A 19,321-nucleotide genomic window follows, 5' to 3' on the forward strand; every position below is an offset into this window, starting at 1 on the left:
GAATGTATTTTTCTTAATTCTTTTTGATTGGTAAGTTTTGATATTATCTATTTTATGACATTGTTTCTGGTGTTTTGAGTATGAACCAATTTGGATAAGGAAATTGACCCTTACACTAACATTTTAGATACCAAAGAAGAGATGGTCTATGCTTTGAAGTTTTTGCTTGAAGTGCGTACGGAGGACAAATTAGGTTTTTGATCTGAATTGTAATTTTGAAGGAAACTTATGTTGAGAATTTTTGTATAGGTTTTTATTAAGAATCTGAAGGTGAAAAACACAAGAAGGGGGGGGGGGGGGGGGGGTTGAATTGTGTTTTCTTTTTCTCAATATTACTTCTTCTGATAAAAACTTCAGAAGCAGTTTGGTTGCTTCTGATGAAATGATCAGAGTCAGATTGCAGCGGAAAAGAACAGAGCAGAGAAAAGAAAGACACAGACACAAGCAGTTATCCTGGTTCCTTCCACAACACGGAAGTAGTCCAGTCCCCCTTGCACTTCCAAGGAGATTTCACTATAATCACAAGATTACAACTGCTCAATACTTTCTAAGTATGAGACTTCACAAAAATGCTCAAGCACACACGCAAGAGTCTTCCAATGCTCAAGCACTAAGCAAGAGACTTCTAATGCTCAAGCACGCAGGCAAGAGACTTCTAATCAAACAAAAATACAGAGAATTGAGTTTGAATTGAACACTTGATATACAATCAGTGATGTTCACAATACAATGCAGAAAAGACTCTAGACTTTGAATTTCTAAGATGTATCAAATCAGTGCAGAAATTCAGTGTGCTTTGTAGAATCAAATTGTCAGAGTTTTGGCGCTTTTGAACTTATGTATTTCTCTATCTTCAATCTTCAAGTCTTCACTCCTTTATATAGAGGCGTGAAAGAGACGTTGAGATAATCAGCACGTCTAAAGAGTCGTTTGAAATCCTTTGATTATCCACCAGTGATCCTTTGCCTGATTTGGGTGTAGTCCTTTGAAGAATAAGCTTCAAATTCATTCCCATCTTGAGTGTACAAATTCTGCAGGCATGGCTGTTGTTTTGTCTTGTAGCGTAGACAGAAAACAGAGTAGTGGAGGTAGTGGTTGTACACTTGTACTTTGTCAACTCTATTAATGAGAGACAAGTGCTCAGTGCTATCCATATATCCGTTGATACCTCCATTTCAATTCTTCGTTCTTTCTTTGATAAGACTGAATTGAGAATCAGCTACTTTGAATCTTCAGTTTGATTAAAGGATCAAACGTAGCTTCTGGTGAAGATATTGCTTCTGATGAAAACTTTTGCTTCTGATGACCTTCTGCTTCTGATGACGTCATCTCTTCAGGAGCACTTCAGCTTCAGGAGCAGTTTTCTTCAAATGCTCAGAATTTCTTTTTCTTTCCATTGTTCTTCCAAGACCTATTGAAATAACTTGAGTAGCCTTTGGTCCTGTACACTTGAACAATTATTAGTAATAACCAATTGACAATTTTTAATACCTTGTTATCATCAAAACTTAATAAGGTTCATTGTGAAACACATTTTGTTCCAACAATCTCCCCCTTTTTGATGATGACAAACAATAGTATTTAAAATGTTCAATTGTTGTTGACCACTGGGATAGAGGTTTGTAAGCTCCCCCTGAGTCTAATAGATCCTTAAGGTGAGGTTTGTAAGCTCCCCCTAAGTTCTATTCTTATTAATTAAATTTCAATAAAATACTCATAAAAATTAAATCAGAAGTATTTAAAAGAAATTTAGAAGTGGTTGTAGTGGGGCTCAGTGCCTTAAAAATACTATACATTTACTCCCCCTTTTGTCATCAACAAAAAGAATAGAAACAAAAGAAAGAGTATCAGAGCAAAACAAAACAAAAGAATAAACATATAACCTTTAAAAATAGTATTTTAGAGCAAGCAGCATTAAAAACAGTAAATATCATCAGAGTTAAAGCTTGTAAAACATATTGAAGGTGAAAAAGCACAAGATCCAGAAACAATGATAATATATATATATATAGAAAAGTTGAGATACAAATGCAGTGCAACTAAAGTACTTAGAACAAAAATTAAAACAAGCAAAAAAAAATGTGCAACTAAGGTTGGGTTTGCTTGTACATCTGTTCCAATAGATACTTGATTTGCTCATTCTTCTTTTTGAGTAGCTCATCCTTTTCCCTCAATCTTCTTTTGTACCCAGCATGAATTCTTGTTGCCCTTGAGATGTACTCTTCTTCTCGATAGAAAGGAGTGATGTCCAGCAGAGGCACGTAATTCAGCTCTTTCACTCTAGCTGCTTCATGCATATCATCCAACATCTTTTGCAGCATGGCAGAGTGAGATGAGACACACTTTGAACTAAGCTTATCCAGTAGGTCATCAAAACTCTTTTTCAGATCCATCCATTGATCAAGATAGTGAATAGGAGGTACAGGAACTGTTCTGCGAAGAATCAGTGTCTGAATCTCATCACTAAGCTTGATTAACTGTTCATCTATATACTCAGATTCAAGGATATAGTCAGGGATGGTTGAAGGTTCAGATTGAGTTGTATGAGATGTGGAAGGTTAGTCAGAGGCTAAATCTATTATTGGTGGTTCTGGTTGTTGTTCTGGTTCTGTTGTTTGGTCAGAAGTTGTTTGAAGGTCAGGAGCAACTTGTTCAGAAGCATCTTGTTCAGGAACAGTTTGTTCAGGAACAGTTTGCTCAGGAACAGTTTGTTGGTTTTCTAACACAGTCTTTCCAGGGACTGTCTTAGAGGCCTTTGTAGGTGTAGGTTGCATTTCACCACCTAAGTGTTTTTCTAAATTGTGAATGGTTGAGGATTCTTGTTGTTGGGGGATTTCTGAAGTAGTTGCTTCTGAAACTACTTTAGAGGCTCTTTGTGGAGTTTGGTTAGGTTCTTGGTTGGGTTCAGGTTGTTGTACACTAACAGGTTCTGGAATATCTGGATATAGTGGATGAGTAGTAGGCAAATTGAATTTCTCACACAGTTTAATCCTATTTTTGGAAAATTCTATTTGAGTGCTCTCATAGTTAAGTGTTCCATATTCTGTTAGTTTGGTAGGTTTGGTTTTTAGAAGTTTGTCTATGTGTTGGCTAAGGGGTTGGTCATCTGATTCTGTGGATGGTGAAGAGGGTGAAGAGGGTAGAGATGGAATCTGAGTATAGATGTCAGGTTTGGATGAATTACCTGAAGATTGAGCTTCTGGATGAACTGCTTCTGGAGCTTTTGAAACAGGTTCTGATGAAGTTGCTCCTGAAGCTTGCTTATTCTTCAAGGCTTGAGAAAGCAGAGTTGCTCCATACTGAACAGTTTCTTGCTCTAACTCAGACGCTAAAGCAGCAATGTCAGGAGTAGGCACATACCCTGCAGCCTTGAGACGCTCATCCCTTTCTTTCTCAAACACTTCCTTCAACCTTTTTCTTCTCTGCTATCTTGGATGCAGAGTACTCCTTAGCATACTGCTTTAATTCTTCAGTCATTTCAAAACTGGGCATGACTATAGGCTCTGAAGTTATAGTCCTCTTTGCCTTCTTGGGGCTTGAGTCTTCATCCCAGTTTTCTTCCAGTTCTTCCAACATTTCTGCCATTCGTCCTTCAGCTGTCTTCAGATTCCTTGAAGATCTCTTCCTTTTGATGGTCTTAAGAGCAGCTTCTCTTTTCTTCTTGGGACTTAGAGGCTCTTCAGAAGCAGCTTGCTCAGAGCCTGTTTGTTCAGAAGCAGGCTGTTCTGCTGTTTCTTGAGCATTCCTTGTCCTTTTTGAGATAAGAGGGACATCATCCAAATCCTCCACTTCCTCAAGAATGGTGGACATAGCAGATTTTTCCTTCTTGGCTTTCTTATGCTTCTGAGCACCCTCCTCAGTAGCATCTTCAGCAAGGTATTCTTCCTTGGTGATCTGCTTCTTCTTAGATTTTCTGCCTTTGGCCACAGGCAGATCACCACCATACATTTCCTCAGGGACATCTTTCAAGCTGATCTTCTTGTTGTAGGTTTTGTAGAAGTCCAAGATGTAGGCTCTCTGCACATCCAGGGGATCCTTCTTACAGATGGGGATGTGATGAGTGACTAGATCAGATATTGCATCTGATTCACGCATATCAGAATCTAGTTTCTTGTGAGCATTTGCTGGAATGAGTTTCATCTTTACAAGAGTTGATGCATTGATTATCTTCCCAGTTACTGCTCCCAGCTTCTGGTTATCATAGATGCCCACATCCTTCAAGGCACTTAGAAGTCCTCCTTCTTGAAAGATTACAGAGAGTAGTCTTCCATAAGGAACAAACTTTCTGTTTTCCATTTGACTCTTCTTTAGTTCCTTGATCATGTATTTGAACATGTACTTTGGAACATTCATCGTTGTTTCCTGAGTGATGGTGTGATGCAGAAAGACTTTGTGACCAAGAGAGGGTTGATCACTTCCTCCACCTTTGGGAAAGATGTGTTCATTTTGTATCTTCAGCAGCATTTTCTTCTCAATGCTCAAAGTGCTGTAAGGTTGAGCAACCTTAGACCCATAGATGGTCTCATTGACAATTTCCTTCCAAGAGCTGGTTCTTGGATTAGGAATTTCTTCTCCAAAGTATTTGCCAGAAGTATCCCTTCCCATGGCTTGAGCAATAATCTGCTCATTTATGGTTACAGGAATACCCATGACATTTGATCTAATCTCTGTGCCGGTGAAGGAGAGTAGACCCATTTCTTCTCTGGTTTTTCCCTTTAGAGTAGGATCAATCAGAATCAGTTGAGCTTCTTCCTGTCTAGCAGCTTCAATGTCAAAGACTGAAGCCCTTACCCAGAATTGTCTGACCAGAACTTCATAAGTTGGACCATTGAGAAGACTGAAGTAACCCATCATCTTCTGCTTCTTGTAGAATCTTACCAAGTCACACCCATGGTGAGTTAGAGAAGCGAAATCCACTGGATTTTCCGCTTGAATGATTAACTCCCATTCCTCAATAGACATAGTTATTCCTTTGATCTCATATGCTGGAGTATCTATATCCATATTTGATGAAGAACCACCAGCAGAACTTGAAGATGCCATTGATTTGAAGTAGTTTTAGGGTTCTAAGGTGTTTTGAGAGGATGAGTGAATGCGCTTACTTTCGCAGAGGGTTGAGAAGAAAATAGAAAGTGTTTGTTGTGAAGTGAGTAGTGTGTGAATTGACTTAGTGTTTTTAATAAAACGTTTGCAATTCAGAAGGGACAAACAAACACAGCATTAATGACAAATTGGAGGCGCGTGTAAGTATGTTAAAAAGCGAATAAAACATCATTGCCCTTTTTGTTATACTCCAATACAAATAGACCACGTCAGAGACTCTTCAGAAAACTATCTTTTGGGTAATGGGACAGCTGTTACATAAAGTAACTACCAACGTTCCCACTAACCAAGCTATTCAGAAGCAAAGAATAACACTTCTGAAGTTTTAGTGCTGACGTCATCTTCAGAAGCACATTTTCCTCAGAACCTCAGTTAAGAGCTTCTGATGAACCAAAATGCTTCTGAATAAACTTCAGAACCAAACTTCTTACTCAGAGGCAAGCAATTTTTCAATCAGACACAAAATGCATGTTCAAATTTTTCTTAATAAAATCAAATCTTTCAACAGATAAAGGTTTTGTAAATATATCAGCCCATTGATGTTCAGTATCAATGAATTGTATATCTAAAATCCCTTTTTGAACATAGTCTCTGATAAAATGGTGTTTGATTTCAATATGCTTGGCTCTTGAATGTAGAATTGGATTCTTTGACAAACAAATAGCAACAGTATTATCACAGTAAATGGGAATACTGTTAGCATTAATCTGATAGTCTTCCAACTGATGTTTCATCCAAAGTAGTTGTGTGCAACAACTTGCAGCTGAAATGTATTCTGCTTCTGCTGTAGACATAGCAATAGTTGCTTGTCTTTTGCTTGCCCAGGATATCAGATTCTCTCCTAGGAATTGACAATTTCCACTGGTTGATTTTCTTTCAATCCTATCACCAGCATAATCAGCATCACAGAATCCAATCAACTTATAATCTAGGGATTTCCTATACAGGAGTCCAAGATTAGTTGTTCCTTTCAGATACCTGAAGATTCTCTTAACTGCAGTTAAATGAGATTCTCTAGGATCTGATTGAAATCTTGCACACAAGCATACACTGAATAAAATATCAGGTCTAGATGCAGTGAGGTATAACAGAGAACCAATCATACCTCTGTATAGCTTCTGGTCTACTACTGTTCCAGTATCTTCTTTGCTTAAGGTGCAGGTTGGATGCATTGGAATGTTCATCACTTTACAATCTTCTAGCTTGAACTTCTTCAAAAGCTCCTTTGTATATTTTGTTTGATGAACATATACTCCTTCTTTACTTTGGTTGATTTGAATTCCAAGAAAGAATTTCAATTCTCCCATCATACTCATTTCAAATTCATCCTGCATTAACTTAGAAAATTCTTTGCAAAGAGATGCATTAGTAGAACCAAATATTATATCATCAACATATATTTGCACAATCAAAATATCTTTCTTAAGAGTCCTTCTGAAGAGTGTTGTGTCAACTTGTCCTCTTTCAAAATCATTTTTAATTAAGAAATTACTTAGTCTATCATACCAAGCTCTGGGAGCTTGTTTCAAGCCATATAGTGATTTCTTAAGTTTATAAACATGGTCAGGATGCTTAAGATCCTCAAACCCAGGAGGTTGTTTAACATACACTTCTTCTTCAATGACACCATTAAGAAAGGCACTTTTGACATCCATTTGATATAATATTATGCCATGATTAATTGCGTAGGATAGAAGTAACCTGATTGCTTCCAATCTTGCAACTGGAGCAAATGTTTCAGTGTAATCAATGCCTTCTTGTTGACTGTAGCCTTGAGCAACAAGTCTGGCTTTGTTTCTGGTTACTTCTCCTTGTTCATTCAGCTTGTTTCTGAATACCCATTTTGTTCCAATAATGTTCTTCTGAAAAGGTTTGGGTACCAGATCCCACACATCATTTCTTTGGAATTGATTTAGCTCTTCTTGCATAGCTAATATCCATCCATCATCTGAGAGAGCTTCTTCAACAGTTTTAGGCTCAATTATTGAAAGCAGTCCTATTAATGACTCTTCTTGTCTAAAATGTGATCTTGTTCTTCTAGGACTATCTTTGCTTCCAATGATTAGCTCCTCAGGATGTGAAGATTTGTGCTTGAATTTAGGTTGAATAACCTGCTGAGTGTTATCTTGAAAGTCCTCAGAAGCACTTTCATTCTGTACTTTTGGGCTAGGTTCTGCTTCTGAATTAGACTCAGCTTCTGGAGTGATTTCAGCTTCTGGACTAGATTCAACTTCTGTATACTTTTCAGAATCAGAAGGTTGATCAGATTCTGATGCATCTTCAGAATCAGTTGTACCTGCATTACTTTCACTTTGCTCTGAAGTTTTACTTCCAGGCTCTCTATCATCAAATTTTACATGCATAGATTCTTCAACACATTGTGTTTCTGAATTATACACTCTGTATGCCTTTGACCTTTCAGAGTAACCTAAAAAGATTCCTCTTTGAGCCTTGGCATCAAATTTCTTCAGATAGTCTTTAGTGTTTAAGATGTAACAAGTACATCCAAACTGATGAAAGTAAGAGATATTGGATCTTCTTCCTTTAAAGAGTTCATATGCCGTTTTCTCCAACATAGGTCTGATATAGATCCTATTTTGAATATAACATGAAGTATTGACTGCTTCTGCCCAAAAATGTTTAGCTAAGTTGTTTTCATGGATCATGGTTCTGGCCATTTCTTGTAAGGTTCTGTTCTTTCTTTCTACAACCCCATTTTGTTGTGGAGTTCTAGGAGACGAAAACTCATGGAGAATCCCATGTTTTTCACAAAAAAGTTCAAATGGCTCATTTTCAAATTCTCCACCATGATCACTTCTGACTTTCAAAATTTTCAATTCTTTTTCAGATTCTATTTGAGTGCAGAAGCTGCTAAACACTTCACATGCATAGTCTTTACTTTTAATGAATTTTACCCAAGTCCATCTGTTGTAATCATCAACAATGACTAATCCATATTTACTTCCATATAAAGATGCAGTGTTAACTGGACCAAAAAGATCAATATGGAGTAATTCTAAGGGTCTGGAAGTTGATACAATGTCTTTAGATTTGAAAGAACTTTTCACAATTTTCCCTTTCTGACATGCACCACAAAGTGCATCTGAATGATAATCAATGTTAGGCAATCCTTTGACCAGTTGTAACTTGCTAATTTTAGAAATTAATCTCCAATTAGCATGTCCCAACCTTTTATGCCATACCCATTTTTTATCATTCATTGACAGAAGGCAAACTACCTTCTGATCAGCCAGATCAGAGAAATTTATTTTATAGACATTCTCAACTCTCTTTCCCTTGAATGTAATGGATTTGTCATCCTTGTTGACTAGTGTGCAGTTGGTCTTACTGAACGTTACATCATACCCATTGTCACAAAATTGACTAATGCTCAATAGGTTATGCTTCAGACCATCTACTAGCCACACATTATTAATTGAGATGGAGGAATTACCAATAGTACCTGTACCAATGATCTTTCCAGTTTGGTTGCCACCAAACTTCACTTCTCCTCCATCTTTCATTGTAAGGGTAAGGAACAAAGCTTTCTCTCCAGTCATGTGCCTTGAACATCCGCTGTCTAGGTACCATGACCTTTGTTTCTCTCTTGCCCTTAAGCACACCTGCATTTTTGAACAATTCAGATTTAGGTACCCATATCTTCATGGGTCCTTTTGGGTTAGTTTTGGAGGTTTTACTTTTCCTCCCTTGTACCTTAGGGTGAATGCTGAGTGGCTTCTGATCATTCAATACTTTAGGTTTGACACCTTTTGGTATTGTTTTCTCAGAAGCAGTAGCTGCTTTGTTCTTCTGATCCTTTTGTTTTGGGATTTTAGATTCTGGTTTAATCAGATTCTGATGAACAGTTTCTGATCTTTTCAGAATTGTAATCTTTTGACTCTTAGGATCAGATTTTGTCATTACCTTGATCTTAAGGTTTTCTGGCTTTGATGTGATCTTAGCCTGTGAACCAGAAGCTTCAGGTTTTGACTGATCAGCAGTTACAGCATTTGTACCTTCAGGCACAAAGGTGGATTTCAATCCATCCTTGATACAATCACAGTAGCTCTTGAGACTGTATTCTTTGGATTTCTCCTCAGAATATCCAATCCCTTTGCCTTTGTTCTTGTATGTGCTGTAGATCATAGAAGCAACTTTGCTTCTGTCTATTCCAGCCATAATAAAATCATCCAAGGCAATCTCATGTTTATTGCCTGAACCTTTATCACATTTTTCTTGTAGCTTCTGACAAAGACTCTTGAGTCTATCTTCATATGTTGTTGATATGAGGTTAAACCCTTTGAGTTCTTCTTCAGAAGCTTTCAGTTCCAATAGAGTTGACTTTTGTTGTTTCATCAAATCAACATATTTTTCTTTTAAATCTGTCAACTCATTGGTTCTGTGTTCAAACAGTGATAAAAGTTCTTTTAGAGAATCAACAAGTTCTTGTCTAGGGATTTTGGAATATACCTCATTTTCATCTTCTCAAAATCTTACTAACATGATCAGAAGCAACATAGCTTTTCTTTAGTATTTGCAATCCAGAAACTAAAGTTTGAAATCTTGAGTACATTTCTTCTATACTCTCATCATCCTTCATTCTGAAAAGTTCATACTGATGAACTAGCATCAAAGCTTTAGCCTCTTTTACTTTCTTGCTGCCTTCAAAGTTTGCACATAGAGAAGCAAACATAGCCTTCGCAGTAGATTTGTCACTCATTTTCATGTATTCGGTGCGAGGTATAGAAGCCACAATGATTCCTCTTATCTTGTGGTGTTTCTTATAAAGCTTCTTCTGAGCAGGAGTATGTATTCTTCTGTATATAGCAGCTCCTTCTTCATCCAAATCCAGATCATCAACTCCATCTTCCAGTATATCCCATAGCTCTTCATCCAATCCCATGATAAAGCTGTACATATTAGTTTTCCACCATAAAAACTCTTCCGGATCTCCATTAAACTTTGGAGCTTTTCCAGAGTCTGTTTTCTTGTCAGCAGTATCATAGTCATGCTTGACACTTGTGTATTTTGTAGTAACTGATTCCTCATCTCCAGACATGTTTTTCTAATAGATCTTGAACTGTAACACGGTTAAGTGCTGTGATAACAGAGCAGGCTCTGATACCAATTGAAGGTGAAAAACACAAGAAGGGGGGGTTGAATTGTGTTTTCTTTTTCTCAATATTACTTCTTCTGATAAAAACTTCAGAAGCAGTTTGATTGCTTCTGATGAAATGATCAGAGTTAGATTGCAGCGGAAAAGAACAGAGCAGAGAAAAGAAAGACACAGACACAAGCAGTTATCCTGGTTCCTTCCACAACACGGAAGTAGTCCAGTCCCCCTTGCACTTCCAAGGAGATTTCACTATAATCACAAGATTACAACTGCTCAATACTTTCTAAGTATGAGACTTCACAAAAATGCTCAAGCACACACGCAAGAGTCTTCCAATGCTCAAGCACTAAGCAAGAGACTTCTAATGCTCAAGCACGCAGGCAAGAGACTTCTAATCAAACAAAAATACAGAGAATTGAGTTTGAATTGAACACTTGATATACAATCAGTGGTGTTCACAATACAATGCAGAAAAGACTCTAGACTTTGAATTTCTAAGATGTATCAAATCAGTGCAGAAATTCAGTGTGCTTTGTAGAATCAAATTGACAGAGTTTTGGCGCTTTTGAACTTATGTATTTCTCTATCTTCAATCTTCAAGTCTTCACTCCTTTATATAGAGGCGTGAAAGAGACGTTGAGATAATCAGCACGTCTAAAGAGTCGTTTGAAATCCTTTGATTATCCACCAGTGATCCTTTGCCTGATTTGGGTGTAGTCCTTTGAAGAATAAACTTCAAATTCATTCCCATCTTGAGTGTACAAATTCTGCAGGCATGGTTGTTGTTTTGTTTTGTAGCGTAGACAGAAAACAGAGTAGTGGAGGTAGTGGTTGTACACTTGTACTTTGTCAACTCTATTAATGAGAGACAAGTGCTCAGTGCTATCCATATATCCGTTGATACCTCCATTTCAATTCTTCGTTCTTCTTTGATAAGACTGAATTGAGAATCAGCTACTTTGAATCTTCAGTTTGATTAAAGGATCAAACGTAGCTTCTGGTGAAGATATTGCTTCTGATGAAAACTTTTGCTTCTGATGACCTTCTGCTTCTGATGACGTCATCTCTTCAGGAGCACTTCAGCTTCAGGAGCAGTTTTCTTCAGATGCTCAGAATTTCTTTTTCTTTCCATTGTTCTTCCAAGACCTATTGAAATAACTTGAGTAGCCTTTGGTCCTGTACACTTGAACAATTATTAGTAATAACCAATTGACAATTTTTAATACCTTGTTATCATCAAAACTTAATAAGGTTCATTGTGAAACACATTTTGTTCCAACAGAATCTATTAATGATGATTAAGCACAAAAAAAAATAGTAGTGATTTTCTAAAAATAAGAATAATTTAGGCGTAATGTCTTGGACCAAAATTCGGGGCGTTACAGTTTCAATGATGAATCGAAATTGATGGAGAAAATTATGATAGAAGATAACTGATATTGTGTGGGAGAGATAGGGAGGTGGTTGGAAATGTGTTGGTTTTGATGATTCTGGATTTTGTTAGAATATAAAATGTAGAGAAATGATATTTGTACAACCATTTTATGACAACCTTTTGACAACTCTCTCTTTCATACTCACATTATGTTTTTATTCTCTCTCTTCCTTTTTCTCTTTTCATTGTTTTTGACCAATAGAAAGAGAGGTAAAGGAAGTTGTCATGATAGTTGTCAAAAATTATTGTTCAAATATGACTATTCTAAAATGTATGAGCTCTTTTTTTTTTGTTTTTATAAACAAAGGAAGTTGCAAAGCAACCCCCGTAAATATATATAAAAAGAAAAGGAATGATTACAAAAAGATAGAGGGGGACATAAAACCTAACCCTCAGGAGAGTTAATGAAGCCTAAAATTAGGAATATCAAGACTATTCCTATCAAAATGATCACTAATTTGATGGGGCAAACTATGAAACCAACTATAAGATTGTATAGACAGACCAATGTTAGCTAGCTGATCAGCACAGTAATTTCCTTCTCTATAAATGTGTGAAAAGTTAAAGTTAAAGAACTGCAAAAGGTGCATACAGTTGTCCCACCTGTTCCTCAGATGCCAAGGAACAATCTTTGCAGATTTGAAGGCCAAAAAAACTAGCATAGAGTCAGTTTCAAGCCAAAAGTTATGCCAGTTTTTTTGATGGGCTATTTCAATAGCCACCATTGCTCTAATCAGCTCAGAACTTAAAGTAGAGGTAACACCAAGGTTTATAGAGAACGCACCCAAAAAATCAGCATTAGCATTTCTATAGATACATCCATAAGCTGCAGGATACGGATTACCAACTAATGCACCATCAGTGTTACATTTGACACAATTCAAAACAGGGGGCAGCCATAAAACCTCCTTTGTGATTCTAGGCTTTGGAGGATTAATTCTAACAGTAAAAGATTTGAGGATAGAAAAATCTGAGATAGAACTGTTAACTGCAAGAAGAGAAATATTGCCAGAAAGGGGAGCACCTGAAGTAACCAAGTTAATGGTTGATCTGACATTAATGACTTTATCATTAAATCTATGGTTAATAGTGTTTTTCACCCTTGTAATATATGTCATTTTCGGTTTGATTTGCGCTCTCATAAAATTTTTATTTTCCGGAAAACACCCTTAATAGGCCATTCAAAAACCAAAATTTCTTGAAATTTTTTTCTGAAAATGGCCTATTATGGGTGTTTTCTGGAAAAAAATATATTTTACAAGGATGCAAATCAAACCGAAAATTTTATAGGGGCGAAAACCGGAGATGATATATATTACAGGGGTGAAAAATACTATTAACCCTTAAATCTATGTTGATTTCTGCAAAACCAAATAGTGTTGAAGCAATGAATAATGGTAGATAAAACAACTAGCCTACATTGAGATGACCAATATGTATGACCTCTAACCACTAGGTTATTTGACAAAAAAAACATACAAAAAAACAACAAAAAGAAAAACATGAAAGATGCATCTTAGAGCATATATTCGATTCGGATAAAACAAGGACTCCCTCCACTTTAAACATTAAAATATTTTTTAGGGAAGTTTAATCATTAAAATATATATGCCCCTTACAATGTCATATTATCTATAAACATTCATTAAGCAACCAGTACAAATCTAGTAAAAAATAAAACTTTTACATATTTTATTCCAATGATAAAAAAAATTAAGCAACCAACAATTTATTTTTTTTTATTATAAGACTTACTCTCAATATTATTTTAAGGATTAAATAAATTTTTGGACTCCATAAATATATCAACTTTTTGTTTTAATCCCTCTAAAATTTTCCTTAAATTTTTAAGCTCTATAAAATTTTCAATCGCAACTTATGGTTCCTATTTTTAAGTGAACTCGTGTATTTTTTACTTATGGTTCCTCTTAAAAATGGACCAAAGATAGACTTTTAATATTTTAGTAAAAAATGAATTTTGTAATAATAAAAAGTCTAGAGCAAAAATAATATTTTATTCAAATTTAATAAAAATAGTAAGACCTGGTCCACAAACTAACTTATCTATCTTTTATTTTTTGCTAAACATAAAACATTAACTCGTTTATTTCCCTCTCAAAAAAAATTATTAAATCATTTATTTTAACTTTTTTTTTGACAGAAAAATCATTTATTTTAATTAGTATATAAAAATAATTTCTGTAAAAATAATTAAATACGAATAAACATTTTATCATGGATCCTAAGTAATAATTTTGATTAATTCATACGTGTGATGATAAGAGGGAGAAAACATTTCTTCTGAAGAGGAAGAAGACATTTCGTAATATTAACTATTTCATTAGTGCAAATTAAGGATATACAACCTTTTCTCCCTTCAAAGGCTTGGAATTTATGGTGGTGAAAGCAGACTATGAACTTGTTCCATTATTAATATCACAAATTTGAGATAAAACAATGCACAAAAATTTAATATGTGATTTGGTGACAGTGTGAATGCGATCAAAGACTAAACTTGGTCTTTGCATAAAATTTATAGTAACACTAAAGTTAAAAAAAATAAAATTGTCCAATAGATTTGTTTTGCTGATTAATTAAATAATGTGACGCGTTTGTTGTTGTTGATGGCCTTTCGATGTTTACTATGACTTTACTAACTTTTTTATTTTTCTAAGGAGAGGACTTTAATGAATGTTGATTTCACATTATACAAACACCCCTTGTGCTGATGGCTGCTTGCTGTAAGGGTCAGATATCTATTTTCAAATAAATACAACCACCCCTTATCGTCTTGCATGTCGTGTTATCTTGTACACGTGTCAATAAGAAAACCACGTGTACAAGGACCAATTTGATGGAAACGCTAAAAATTTTAGTTTTACTTTTTAAATACAACAATAATAATAATTACAACTATATAATTTTTTTTAAAGTTAAGTTAGCCAGCTTAAATTGGCACCGGAAGAACGAATTTCGAGATATATCGAGGATGAGCACACTCTCAGGTCTCAGGTCAATACCATCAGATCAACTCAAATGAGTTTAATTACAACTATATAATTAAACACGAGCAATATCATGGATGAGTCAAACTAATTTTATTTTAAGTTCATCGACGCATATTTTGATTTTTTTTCCTGATTTTTTTTCGTATGTTCTGGATCGAATCAAACTTTTTCAAATAACATAAATAAATCTCAGTAAGAAAATGTCTAAATCAATTAGTCATTTTGAACTATATATAGAGAACATAGTTCTCACGTCGTGGTCGTTGTTGTTCTAGAGTTTCAAACAAGTAAAGAAAACTCTCCCATATGAGTTGATTAACATACGACGATATTCAACATTGTTCATCCTCCTTATGTCATCGTTGTTGAGATGGTCATTAATTTGATCCTTCAAGTCACACAATGTAACATCAACACATACTCTAAATAGATTTGATTTTCCTATGTCGTAATAAATTAGGTTAGTGTTCATTTCTATTGGATGAGTGATCATGTTTCTAAGATGTGAAGTAAAAATGAATCAAATACATCAATTTATATAAGTTTTAGTGTGTCGTGAACAACAAAAATTATCAGCACATTGTGGACCACGAAAATTACCGATGTATTGAGGACCACATAAAATTTTTGTATTCGACTAATTTGGATTGCATAATCTCGAACATGTCAAATCCCCAATTCGTAAGTTTTTAAAAGTTTGGACATCAGTATATTAATAGGTTTTAGATTATTTGAGCATATAATATTTTATCCAAAGCAAAGGATACTCACGGTCATCCTTACCTCAAATGAGATATAATAAAATTTATTGATTAAATATTATATGTATAAAGAAAACAATCCCTTTCAGCTCTTTTGTGTTAACATTTTCTTTTTAAAAATATCATCAATTTTGAATACAAGTAACACATGTAACAAATAGATACGAATAACATTAAATATTAAAAAAATGTAACAAACACGATATGAATATATGTCTGTTTTTTTTTCTTTATCATTTAAAGTGTAACAAACTAGATACGTATATTTATACTTACTTTTTTATTATTCCAATTATACCCTTCAACAACTTTTTCTATAATAAAGATCATTGTTGGTTTCAACTAAAAAAAATAGATTATATATTTTTTGTTATATTATTGGTGTCATTGAAATAAATAATCGTGATTATTTTGATTTGTTATGACTTAAAAACAACAACCTTTATATTTTTAGTTTTAACCCAAATCAAAATTTCATACAAAAAACACTGTTAATAATTTTTAAACGTCAGCGCACTAAAAAAACGAAAAGACGGACACGTGAAAATAAAAAACACACACTAGTTTATGACGCAATACTATTTTACTTATGATTTGGGTACATTAGACAAAACCGTGAAAGAGATGTATCAGCTATGAAACCTGTATACTTCAATACAGAGACGTACTCATATCGGATACGTACGCACGAAGTATCATATTAATTATTTTAATTTTTAATAAATATTTTATCGGATACTTATGTGATACTCTACATATACACAAGGATATTTCTAAGATACTTTATAGATACGTATCCTAGAAAAACATGAAGAGTAAAAAAGTGAGACAATGTTGTAAAAATTCATTATAAATGTATATGATTCAATTTTAGATATGCATCAGTATAATTGATTCTCGATGAAACACTTAAAATTATATTTCTTGTGGAAGAACGTAGCGAGAGAGGTGATTCAGTTAGACAACATTAAATAAAATTAATGTTAAGTTCTTTTAATGATGTTTCTCTCAATATCACATCATATGAAAATGTAATATGATTTATAAGAAAATTTTTAAAAAATTTATTTTAATAATCACATGTACTATTTTTTAAAAATTGTATCTTTTATAATAATACAATAATAAAGAGTAATCAGTGTTAATTTTTCTTCAAATATAAGTTTTATTATAAATCATTGTTAACGTATCATAAGTCATTACCGTATCGTATCTTAATTTTTTTTTAAAAACCGCTAATTCACGTACCCGTATTGTATTGTACCCGCACCTGTATCACAATCGATCTTAGTTAGAAGAATTGTCTCGAGGCGGTGCAAGACAGCATATAATAGACGTGGACTCTCTTATACCAAACGTTGTCGTATCACAAAGGGTTAGGTAACAAGTCACAGTTTGTCCACGTGTCACGTTTTAATTGGAAGAGCTGCCGTTGGCGTAATATAACAGCCAATCGATTTTTGCTATAAAAGCAAATCAGGTAAACTAAACTTCTTCATTCTTTTCTTCCCCATCGCTACAAAACCGGTTCCTTTGGAAAAGAGATTCATTCAAACCTAGCACCCAATTCCGTTTCAAGGTATAATCTACTTTCTATTCTTCGATTATTTTATTATTATTAGCTACTATCGTTTAATCGATCTTTTCTTTTGATCCGTCAAATTTAAATTCAATTAGGGTTTTGTTCTTTTCTTTCATCTGATTGAAATCCTTCTGAATTGAACCGTTTACTTGATTTTACTGTTTATTGTATGATTTAATCCTTTGTTTTTCAAAGACAGTCTTTAGATTGTGATTAGGGGTTCATATAAATTTTTAGATTTGGATTTTTGTATTGTATGATTCAAAAAATACGTCCTTTAATTAGATTAGTACATGGATATTTTTTACCCGATTTATTGATTGTCAGGGAGAATTTGATGAGCAAGTTTTTTTGATGTCTGTTGTAAATTGAATTGATTATAATTGCTGATCTGCTGCTTCCAGTTTTCATAACCCATATTCTTTTAACCTTGTTGTACACACAATGAAAAATTGGTGATTGATTCATTTGTTTTTCTTTGTTTTGGATTATACAGATGCAAATCTTCGTTAAGACCCTCACTGGCAAGACCATCACTCTCGAAGTTGAGAGTTCAGATACCATAGACAATGTTAAGGCAAAAATTCAAGACAAGGAAGGAATCCCACCAGACCAGCAGCGACTGATTTTTGCTGGCAAGCAGCTGGAGGATGGGCGTACCCTTGCTGATTATAACATCCAAAAGGAATCCACTCTCCATTTGGTGCTCCGTCTCCGTGGTGGTATGCAAATATTTGTGAAGACTCTCACTGGAAAGACGATTACCCTTGAGGTGGAGAGCTCTGATACCATTGACAATGTTAAGGCCAAGATACAAGACAAAGAGGGTATCCCACCAGACCAGCAGAGGCTCATCTTTGCTGGAAAACAGCTTGAAGATGGCAGAACCTTGGCTGATTACAACATCCAGAAGGAGTCAACTCTCCATCTTGTGTTGCGACTTCGCGGTGGTATGCAGATTTTTGTTAAGACCCTTACAGGAAAGACTATTACTTTGGAGGTAGAGAGCTCGGACACAATTGACAATGTGAAGGCCAAGATACAAGACAAGGAGGGTATCCCCCCAGACCAGCAAAGGTTGATTTTTGCTGGAAAGCAACTTGAAGATGGTCGAACTCTAGCTGATTATAACATCCAGAAAGAGTCGACTCTTCATCTTGTCTTGCGACTTCGTGGTGGTATGCAGATTTTTGTTAAGACCCTAACTGGAAAAACGATTACTTTGGAGGTGGAGAGCTCAGACACAATTGACAATGTAAAGGCTAAGATTCAGGACAAGGAAGGCATTCCCCCAGACCAGCAAAGGTTGATTTTTGCTGGAAAGCAGCTTGAAGATGGCAGAACCTTGGCAGATTATAACATCCAGAAAGAATCCACTCTTCATCTTGTCCTTCGTTTGAGGGGAGGCATGCAGATCTTTGTGAAGACTTTGACAGGAAAGACCATTACATTGGAGGTGGAAAGCTCAGACACCATCGATAATGTTAAGGCAAAAATACAGGATAAGGAGGGAATTCCACCTGATCAGCAGAGGTTGATCTTTGCTGGGAAGCAGCTTGAAGATGGCCGGACTTTGGCTGATTACAACATTCAGAAAGAGTCCACCCTTCACCTTGTCCTTCGTCTGAGGGGAGGCATGCAGATCTTTGTGAAGACGTTGACCGGTAAGACCATCACCTTAGAGGTAGAAAGTTCAGACACAATTGATAATGTGAAGGCAAAAATCCAGGACAAGGAAGGAATCCCACCAGATCAGCAGAGGTTGATCTTTGCTGGGAAGCAGCTTGAAGATGGCCGGACTTTGGCTGATTACAACATTCAGAAAGAGTCCACCCTTCACCTTGTCCTTCGTCTGAGGGGAGGTATGCAGATCTTTGTAAAGACGTTGACCGGTAAGACCATCACCTTAGAGGTAGAAAGTTCAGACACAATTGATAATGTGAAGGCAAAAATCCAGGACAAGGAAGGAATCCCACCAGATCAGCAGAGGTTGATCTTTGCTGGGAAGCAATTGGAGGATGGAAGGACCCTTGCTGACTACAACATTCAGAAGGAGTCTACTCTTCACCTTGTTTTGCGTCTTCGTGGTGGATTTTAAGTATTTAGGTTTGTGTAGTTGTCTTTTATTGTGTGTTGAATCCTAAGCAGGTTTATGGTTTTCCAATTTCAGAACTTGTTGCATGGGTCTTGATAATGGCCCTTATCTTTAGTTTGTTGTGGTACTCGTATCTGTTCTCTTTCTCTTTGTTAAACTTAATGAATATGAACTAATTGCTGTCATTCAGAGATTAAGTACTCTTTTGTTTTTAATCTGAA

At 35.4% G+C, this 19,321-nt stretch overlaps 1 protein-coding gene across 2 annotated transcripts; it reads left to right on the plus strand.

Annotated features, from left to right (window-relative positions):
- Positions 1-16,852: 16,852 nt before the first annotated feature.
- Positions 16,853-19,321, plus strand: LOC11421243 (polyubiquitin). 2 transcript variants are annotated; one of them, XM_024772395.2, is made up of 3 exons: positions 16,853-17,002; positions 17,502-18,766; positions 18,995-19,321. In XM_024772395.2, the coding sequence occupies exons 2-3, from the start codon at positions 17,502-17,504 to the stop codon at positions 19,101-19,103; spliced, it is 1,374 nt and encodes a 457-aa protein (XP_024628163.1). In that variant the 5' UTR covers positions 16,853-17,002; the 3' UTR covers positions 19,104-19,321. The 2 variants fall into 2 exon arrangements, with proteins under 2 accessions (XP_024628163.1, XP_003627151.1); XM_003627103.4 differs by having other exon boundaries at positions 17,502-19,316.

This window comes from Medicago truncatula, chromosome 8 (genome assembly GCF_003473485.1).
Source record: "Medicago truncatula cultivar Jemalong A17 chromosome 8, MtrunA17r5.0-ANR, whole genome shotgun sequence".
NCBI lineage: Eukaryota > Viridiplantae > Streptophyta > Magnoliopsida > Fabales > Fabaceae > Medicago > Medicago truncatula.